This window comes from Montipora foliosa, chromosome 8 (genome assembly GCF_036669935.1).
Source record: "Montipora foliosa isolate CH-2021 chromosome 8, ASM3666993v2, whole genome shotgun sequence".
In the NCBI taxonomy this organism is placed as follows: Eukaryota; Metazoa; Cnidaria; class Anthozoa; order Scleractinia; family Acroporidae; genus Montipora; species Montipora foliosa.
Genome location: NC_090876.1, coordinates 37,060,159 through 37,070,158, shown reverse-complemented (window position 1 = coordinate 37,070,158; position 10,000 = coordinate 37,060,159). Strand labels below are relative to the sequence as shown.

The 10,000-nt window shown below is 38.6% G+C and overlaps 1 protein-coding gene across 1 annotated transcript in view; it reads right to left on the bottom strand.

The window, feature by feature from the left end:
* The window catches only part of LOC138013220 (uncharacterized), a 40,766-nt gene that overhangs the window by 14,469 nt on the left and 16,297 nt on the right, over positions 1–10,000 (bottom strand). The window contains exons 8-13 of the mRNA XM_068860239.1: positions 8,518–8,754; positions 7,906–8,152; positions 6,671–6,775; positions 2,889–2,946; positions 1,192–1,357; positions 1–20 (exon numbers count right to left, since the gene is read on the bottom strand). The exon at positions 1–20 is cut by the window's left edge and continues 95 nt beyond it. Of these exons, the coding sequence (XP_068716340.1) occupies positions 1–20; positions 1,192–1,357; positions 2,889–2,946; positions 6,671–6,775; positions 7,906–8,152; positions 8,518–8,754 (833 nt within the window). The remainder of the gene's footprint in view (positions 21–1,191; positions 1,358–2,888; positions 2,947–6,670; positions 6,776–7,905; positions 8,153–8,517; positions 8,755–10,000) is intronic.

Genomic DNA, 10,000 nt, shown 5'->3' with positions numbered 1-10,000 from the left:
TTTCTTTGGATACAGAATGCCTGCAAAGTTAATTTCTTTTCTTTACGACATATTGATAACAGTTAACCCTCCTTACAGTGAGATTTTGGGACTCCATACTCATAACGTACTTGACCTAATTCATTTCACTTGAACAATGACTTCTAAATAACATGATTGACATTTCATTAAGACCACTTCCACTTGATAAAATTTGATGGTGTTCTACATAACCCTTACCACTGAATTTTAAAATTAATTCATCAGTGTTTTGCTGTGTGGCTCACAGTCAGTGTAAGGAAAAGGATCTACCCTGTACCCTTCAAGTTGATAATGGTAATAATTTCATATCTCCTATTTTTAGCCTTGGGAAAACTGGGAAAACTGTCTTTGACCCAAAGAATATCAAAATACTACTGGTACAGACATACAGATACTTGGCAAATAAACCCCTTCAGGCAGTAGGTATGTTGGCTGATAAAAGAGCAGCCATAAAAGAGCAATTTCCATCTAAGGCACCCAATCTCCCCTGGACAGTCTATTATTATTATTATCATTATGTCTGAAATCATCATACATGTATCCCTCCCCTGTCCGCACGCAATACCACAAAAAATTATTGGTAATAATTATTTGGCCCTCCCTGTGGATATTGCCCTTCAAAGGTTTGAATCAAGATATCATAAGGGATCTGGGGTGCAGGGATGGCACAGTGGTGAGAACACTCATCTCCCACCAATGTGGCCCGGGTTCAATTCCCAGACTCAGCTTCATATGTGGGTTGAGTTTGTTGGTTCTCTACTCTGCACCGAGAGGTTTTTCTCCGGGTACTGCAGTTTTCCCCTCTCCTCAAAAACCAAAATTTGATTTGATTTGTGCTAACTTGTTAATTTCAATTTACAGTGCTCTACAGCCCTAGAAGATTACACACTTAAATAAAGTTCCTTTCCTTTCCTTTTTTGTATCTTAAGCAAAGGTATTTTGACACTACAAAGTACTTGTCTTAAGACAACAACAATACAATATCAATAATTTTTATTATTGTACCGCTAACTGGTTTCTTAAGGGTCAACTCTTAGAGAGACAATTCAATTCAAAAATTATTTTGGGTGACAACTATCACCCAGTGAAAGGTAACAGATACTTGCTTGCCACATGTTGCTCAAAAACTCATTTGCTCCCTCATTTGAAATAGTTGTCAAGTGAACATACCTGCAAAACTGGCAACTTTTGCATTGGGTGCATTCCCAGCCCACCCTAACTGTCTCAGAAGCCCGCACCGGAGGAGAGCAACAGTAGCTGTGATAATGGCAGTTGCAACGAGTGCACAGTAAGAGCTGCGACAGTTCCCCAGCCTGATGACATCTGTCACAAAAGGCTGCAAATATTTAACACAATTAATTGAAAATGGCCTGTGTTCCTGACAATGCGAAATGGTATGATGCAGTACGGGTAATGATGACGATGATGATGGCGGTGGTGGAGACATTAAATAAGATGGTGATGAATAATGATTGATGATGACAAATCAATTATTTTTCAATAAAGTTAGCTTACATTACTGTGCAAAAAGAATGCAAAGTTATTTCTTTTGCGGTGATGTAAGTTAATTAGCCCTTTCCCTTTTAAAATCATCTGGAGTTAGACCATTTATGTCCATAAATGCACCAAATTAGATGCACACCCAATTTTGACATTCCACAAGAAGTGTTCTTTTAAATCTAAAGCTGCATTCACACTCGACGTTGATTATGACCAACTGAAAGTATAATTCAGTCTATCATACTCCATTCAATTTTATTCAATTATGGTTCTTTTCATATCTGTGAAAATTCAAATACAATTGGCCGGGTAACCTCACAGTGAGAGACAAAATGGCGACGTATCGCGTGGCTGCCACCGCACAATTATCATCATCATGCTTGAGGCAAGAAGAGAACAAAGGATAGCTTCCAAGAATAGAAGAAGACAAATCCAAATCGCCATTCTGTTTAATTACGCACTGTAATTACTTCAAACAACCCCCTTGAGGTTGTTTCCAATCATAATCATGTACTGTAATTAGTTGAGGTGAACCCACTCCAAACTTAATTGGATCATAATTTGATCATAATCTTGGCCTAATGTGAACACAGCTTAACCTTTGGCTACCTATTTCCAACAATAAAGTAAGGCTAAACTGCATGCATCATGGTGGTTACCATTATTTTTAGCTTAGGATAAATGCAGCAGTTTATCCTTACCTGAGGGGCAGCATTTGGGGAACAATTTGTGATGCCAATTGTTCGTGTTCCAAGACACGAGTGATGCTCAAGTTGGGGAGAAGAGCAAGGAGACCCTTTCTAATACTTACAAAAATTCGCATGCATCCAATTAGGGGCATTTCTGGACATGTCTGAGTTAGACAGAGTAAAATTTGTAAGGTGAGTATCATGAACTCTTTAAGGAGGGAAAGTGTCAAAACGTTGTAAGAGTTGTGCCGCTTGAGTGCTGTAACACACACTCAGGTTACTTAACCCATTGACCCCGGAGTGTGACACTTAATAGATTTTACTCTATCTAAAGCCAGATGATTTTACTTGTCAATGGGGGGTGCCCTAGGGAATTTGAGGTGTGAATGGGTTTAACTCAGTCTCCATAACCCACAATCAAGAAAACAGGTGTTGACATTTCATTTGGCGCCAGGTTGAACTTTTGCCGCTCACAAGCCAGAGTTTTTCATCACGTGATCAGCATTTTTCAAACCACAGAACGACCTCAACGGTGTGTGGAGCAGGGTGAAAAAAAAGCCACTAGAAAGGACGCCTGAGATCAGTAGTATCATTATTAATTTTTCCCCATCACACAAGTGCCCTTGCCAGCTCATTTGTTCATGTTTTAAAATTGAATGATAACGTTTACTAACTTACCTATTCTTGCAATGATATCATTGTGATTTGCACAGTAAAGTTTCATTGTTTTTATATCCTTTAATATAAAAAAAGGAAATTAGAAGAATATATTTCCAAACATCACAGCATGTTTACCATGACATGTGCACAATGACTACAACAATTATTATCTATCATACTAGAGATGCAATTAGCTATTTCTTACAACCTGAACAATCCTAAGACATAACAAGAGGCTACAGGTAGCCTACACTTTGTTCAGACAATCTTTTAGCCGAATTTCCTTTAAAGTGGTACTATGACCAAAAAACAATTCTTTTTTTTCTTTGGATTTCAAAACTATGTTAACTAAACACTAACTGACGCAAGTTTTAAGTTCTGATTTTAAAAAGACACCTGTTTATTTTAACTGGAATTTTCTTATTTATTGGTCCGCCATTACTAACTTTAAAATCTTGAGAGAGCTGGGTTGAGGAGAAAATGACATCAAAGACTCGCTAGTTTGAGAATGCAATGCGTGTGTACGCTGCTGAATTAATATGCAGCACAGGAGTTTCGGGCTTTCAGACTTTTTAAACCCATGTTTTGCATATATAATAAATTGCGTTTACATGCTGAAATTTTACACTAGTGGGTAAATGACATCATCTTCTCTAGATCCAACCCTCTGAGGTCCAATCAGTCAGTTTTGAACGTGAGTAATGGTGGACCATGAAATCCAAAACTTACACATAAACAAATAAACAGCCTTTGGATAAAACTCAGAGCTCAAAATTTTGCCAGTTAGGTGTTAAGCGAACACGCTTTCAAAATTTGAAGAAAAAAGGAAAATGATTTTTTGATCATAGTATCACTTTAAAGGTCACAGTATTTCAGTGTTTATTTTAATGTTAAATTATCTTCATCAGTACATGCTATTGTTGTTTTGCTATTTACTCTGATTTATGCTCAGTCCACCGTCGTTATCTCAAACCTGTGTTTCAAATCCAGTTCAATTCCATAGTCTGAAGTCCAAAGTTCACATACCGGTAATTTCCGTGACCCAACCACAGGGTCAAGTGAGATCATAGAATAGTTGTTACATTTAAAACTGTTGTTAAGTTTCTATGATGGCATTTAAAAATATTTAATACTTTTCATAACAATGCCTGGAGAATTATAAAATTATGTAATTCGTCCAGTGAGATGTATTACTGAGTCATACAATAACCGGTAGGATACAGTATTGAGTGCAACAAAAACATAATAACCTATACCTCTAATAATAATAATAATAATAATAATAATAGTAATAATAAGGAGTAATAATAGTAAGGAGAGGTTCATTGGACAGCAGTTTGGGAGGCACTGCCATCGGAGAAAGGCAGGTCGTACAAAATCTGAAGAAGGGAGAAACTTACAAGTTTTTGGGTGTTTTAGAAAATTCTAAGCAAGAGGACAGCTCTGTTCTGTGCGGAGCTTCAAAGGTTTGCTTGCAGAGACTGTCAATTATATGGTCGAGCCCCCTATCGGACTTCCACAAAGTCTTAGCATCTAATCAATACGCACTACCAGTTGTCACCTACCCTATGTGGACACTAACATGGCCGCTCGCAGATCTACAACAACTCGATCGCGAAGCTCGCAAGATCATCAAAGAGAATGGAGGCTACCATCCACTCGGTTCAACCGAATTGCTATACCTACCAAGGAAGTGTGGAGGCCGGGGACTGAAGTCATTTGAGAGCCTGTATAAGCAGACCAAAGTCAAGACCACAATGAAGCTGTACGCAAACGAAGATCGAACGATGAGTTTAGTGCGCGAGTTTGAAGAGAAGTGCGAACGAGCAGGAAGAAGATCACTCGTAAAGGATGCCAAGAAATTTGCTTTGGAAATGGACATTACTCTGGACCTTGCATACCCAGATCCCAAAGCGTTGCAAACTGACTCAGGTGAGGAATCACATGTTAAAGGAGTAGGGAGAACATTACGAGCGAGAGAAGAAGAGAGAAGCATGAGGGAAGTAAGAGAGCAGAGGTGGCAAGGAAAGCTGTTCGGAGAAAGATGGGATGATAACAAAGTTATTGACTGCTTCACTTGGCTTAGTAAGTGGAAGTCTGCACCTGTGCATACTGTTGCTGGAATCTATGAGTTATACCAGCAATTACTCCCCACTAAGCTGTACCACCAGAGCAAGACGAAGACGCTGACCACCTCGGATACCACGTGTCGTATGTGTGGAAAAGGGTCTGAATCTATGGCCCACGTGATTAGCGGATGTGGTACCTTGGCACAGACTAAGTACATGCAGAGACACAATGCAGCCTTGAAAATCCTTTTCTTCGAGTTCCTGAAAAACTTAGATCTTATCCAGTGTATCCCCCTTGGTACTCTCCAGTCTCACCTAAACCCGAGTACAAGAATGACCGAGCGTGCGCGTACTGGGATGTCCCAGTATTTGCTGAAAATACGGAAGTCAGGGCTAACAGAATTGATGCGAGAATTGTGGACAGAAAGGAGAAGAAGGTGATCCTTATTGAGATGAGCTGCCCTTGGGTTTCCAACAGAGAACAGAAGGAACAGGAGAAAACTGACAAGTATGCGCCGTTGAGATGGGAGATGCGCCAACAGTTCCCCGGCCACACTATCACACAGTTTAATGTGATAGTTGATGTACTAGGAGGCTACTCTATGGAGACGGCGGAGAAAGTTAGGAAGTTTTTAGGTTTGGATAGAGGGAACCAGGTTTTGTTTAATATGCAGAAGGCAGTTTTATCGTACACCCTAAACATAGCAAGGTCATTCAAGGTTTCGACGAGTTATTAAGGAATATAAACTCTTGTTCCTTTCTCAAATGTTGGTTCGTTAGTTATTACCAATTGGTTTGTAAATAGGTTTAACAGTAGGGATTGTTACACAATAGTGCCTTTTCCTACTTATATTTGTAAGCATACTTACGTACTACACACTGCATAATAATAATAGCAACTCTATTCATTTAACTCAATGAAAGGGAAGGATACCAGAGGTTATCCCTATTGAGGGTATCTGTTCACAGCCGGATGTAATTGACTGAGAGTCGATTTTGATGGGGGAAGAAAACCAGAGTACCCGGAGAAAAACCCTCAGATTGAGATCGACTGAAACTCAGCCCACATGCGATCCAAGGCCAGGGTTGAACCAGGGTCACAGAGGTGAGAGGTGCACTTGATAAGCAATCATTTTTGCTCACATTCTATAACTAGTGTTTTTAACTTTTTGTGCTGTTACGGTGGTGTCTCTACCATCTTTTTCCCTTGTTGCCTTTGTTTAGTTTTTACTCCCTGATATGTATGTGCATAGAAAAGAGTAATATTCGTGGCCCACAAATGCAGTCACATGGGGTGGGGGAATGTGATGTTTTCCAAGAGTTTAGACAAGTGGAGAATGTTTTAAGTTATTTAAGGTCATGTCAGGTTAAAATATTTTCCTTTTCTTTGAGGTAATTGTTTCATCATTCATTCACAGACATGATTTTATAGACTTGCATATGCAGTGTAGGGTAACACCTTTTAATATAATTATGAAAAATAATATGCTAAAACTGAAAACTGAAAAACTTTATTTAAACACGTGACGTTGATGAGCCTAAAAAAGGACATTGTATTACGATGTATTTTAGGTAAAATTAGAATGCTGTGTTAAAATAATGCCATCAGTTGGGTTGTCAAAAGAAGAATCAACAAGTTAATGCATGGCTTACCTTGAAGATTATCCTTTCTAATTTTGTAACTAGTTGTTTGGCAGAGCTGAGGAATTTTGTCATTAATTTTGTTCCTACCTGATATGCTCTGGCAGCCATTGCACACGGATAATGGTACAGACGGCCACATTCTGACATCTCACAAACAATGCTAGCACCAAAACGTCCACAAAAACTACACTTCTGCAAAAGCAATAGCAATAATAATTATTGGTCACTCAATAATTCTCTAAAGAGTAAGTATCACAGTATTGTAGTATGGTCAAAAAGTAAACAGTCAGATGAAATTTGGTTTAGCTGAGAGCTAAACATCAAAGCTATCATAATGTACTGCAAAGTAACAATATTCATACATGTAGCTGATGTGTTTCAGGATAACTGAGCAAGATTTGCATGCTTCAATTGTCTTAGTTATAACTCACTAAGAATGGGGTTGAAGATGTTTTCATCTATTCCATAGTTCTAGAAGTTTTATTTATTCTTAAATTAAGGGAAGAGCACTATGAAAAATTCAGGAATTTACTGACTGATACTGACTTTTTCCACTCCTCCACAGAGCAATGCCCAAACTAGATTGCCATATTTTTGTACAATGGTTGCTACATGTACAAACACTAAGAAATGCTACCCCTTGACATTTCCAGTGCAGAAAAAATTAAGTTGCTTTAACTTGTAGTCTCCAGTGTACACACTGTATTTTAAAATACACTAGAGACTTAAAACAGCTGTAGTTCATGATTTGCTGCAAAAATATAAATAAATTATATATATATATTTACTGCCTGCAGTGAAATAAAATTGATGTCTCGTTTCATTGATTGTTCAGACAGAATGTGCATCTCTAGATGCCAAAATATCACTCACATCGGTCTCTACCCCATATTTTACCACCTTTAAAACCAAGGCAACCACACTAGATTTTCCTTGCACTAATCCTTAGATTAGCACTTTACCAGCATCAAACAATTTAATTAACAAGTGTTTATTAAAGTTTCAAATTTGGGAAATTTTGACCAAGCATCCCCCCAATCCAATTAGTGAAGTTTCAATAAACCTGAAGTCAAACTTGCTAAAAACACATGCTTACTGTACAGTAGGTTTTACATGTGAGTATAGGAATGTAATTACACGTATGTTTAATTATCATGTTGCCAAATTTTTAAACTCTTAGCATCCCTTCACCCTCAACCATTCCTCACTGACTATAAAATCATCAGGCAATCGACAGATTACAGTAAAATCTGTAAGTGCCACTCTTTGGAAGGGGAGGGTTATACTCAAGTAACTAGTCAATATTGGTAAAAGTGTTTTACCTTAGAAAGAATCTGAGTTGTCAAATCAATAGTGAATCCAGCTGTTGATTTAGTAGCAATGGAAGCCAGTGTCCATGCTGCACACTTCTCGTGCACCCATATTTGACCAGATGGGTCACATAACTCAACCAAGTCTGGTTCCTCAATAAAACCAACATTTGAAAGATCCTCCTCTGGGGCTGGCGTAAACCTGTTGTTACTAGAATTGTTCATCATACTAGATTTGTCATCAGGGCCTCTTTGCCTGCTATAGTTACAACGTAAAACAGATAAGTGATGTTAACAGATGTATGTGACCATGGTAAAATAGCCGACAAAGGGGCTTATAGCTATAGCCTATACTTTGATTAAAAAGATGCGGAACATTTTTTTAAAAGGCTCAGTAAAATGCTGAAAACAAAGAGTATACAAACTACAAATCAAAAATTACTCTAAGCCCAGCAATATTACTTTCAGAATACACTACTCCATTTCATAAAATTATGTGTCATTGCTGCATGGCATTTAAGTGTGGAATATTGCACTTGACAGCATTTAAGGAAAAGGAGTTAACAAAGAACTGAGCTCAACATGAAAAACCAGAAACACGAGCGAACAGTCATCTTTATTTACCTAATGTCCCCATGGTTACTAGGATATTTCAAGGAATATCCCATATGTCTTTGGTATTCATCACCATGAGTATTTCCCTCTGGGTGGTGTGGAGTTCGGTTTGTTAATGTCAGCTGCTGGTGTTGTGGTGTACTTGTTGTCGAGTTTCTTGGTAAGCCACCTAATCTTCCAAAGCATATCAAATCTCCTTGTCCCAACAAACTGTTACTGATGCAGTTGCAAAGGGCACAACGAACTCTGAAAATAGCAAAACACCGATAAGACAGAGTATCTCCTTACAACTTACTGCATCACTTTCACTTAGTTAATAATACCTGATTGTAATTCAGGTAAAAGTTAAGAATCCGATCCCACCAATAATCAATAACCAATGATAAAATTAATTATTAGTTGTTCTTGTTGTTAATAACTATTACAATTATAATAATGGCAGTTTATTGATAATTCTTGACTTTCTGTGATCAGAACAACTTTGCAGGCATAAACACTGCTTAATTAACCTTGGCCTCCAGACATGGGGCTTGGAGACTAAGCATCTTCTGGAAGATCAGGATGCAGAGGCCTGCACTCCTCCCAACACATCCAGAATACCAAGATCTTTTAAAAAACCCTCCAACAAACCAGACATTACACCCAAACAACCAACCACCAATGGCACAATCTTCAACACCAACACAGCATCCAGCAACTCCATCCCTACAACTGTATGTCCCATAAAAAACCCACGCAGCATTGGCCAAACTCTCCAGTTCCTCTTCAAGACCTTCCATACAACTTCAAATTGCCTATGAACAACAAAAATAAACTAATGGTTGATCAACCTCTGATCCTTCCCAAGCTTGTACCCGGTGTTCTCCCTTTTCAACAACATGGTGAAATGGATTATTGCAAAAACAACCTAAAGTGGAGACGAGGACTCCCCCTGGAATATTCTGCGCTTGACCCACACTTCACCTAACACTTGCTCATTTGATGATTGCCCATGCTATCACACAACAAACCATTCACATTGTCAGCTACCCTCACAGTTTCCAACATTCAACAATCAATGAATGGGGCACCATATATTAGGGCTTTCAATAATTTATCCACACCATCACCAAACACCATTTCTTCACCACAGCCTCCTTTAACATCACCGTGTCTATCAAAAACTGATCCTTCATACCCCACAACCTCTTCCTACATCCTTGTGCACATCCAGAAACAACCTACTACCCTCCAAACGTCCATACAGCTTGTCCGCCAAGATCCCAGTGAGTACCTTCCACATCAAAGACAAACATTCAACTCCTTGACTGTACAACTGACTCTAGTTATTCTTGAACAAGGAGTTCTGTCTAACCTTTGTACAGTTGTCTACAAACCACCTGATTTTTGTGCTCCCAGAATGGATCTTCCTCTTTGACAATGAACTCGCCACAACCGTCCCCTTCACAACAACCTGATACCTCATATTCAACTGAACCATCACTTTCCTCCC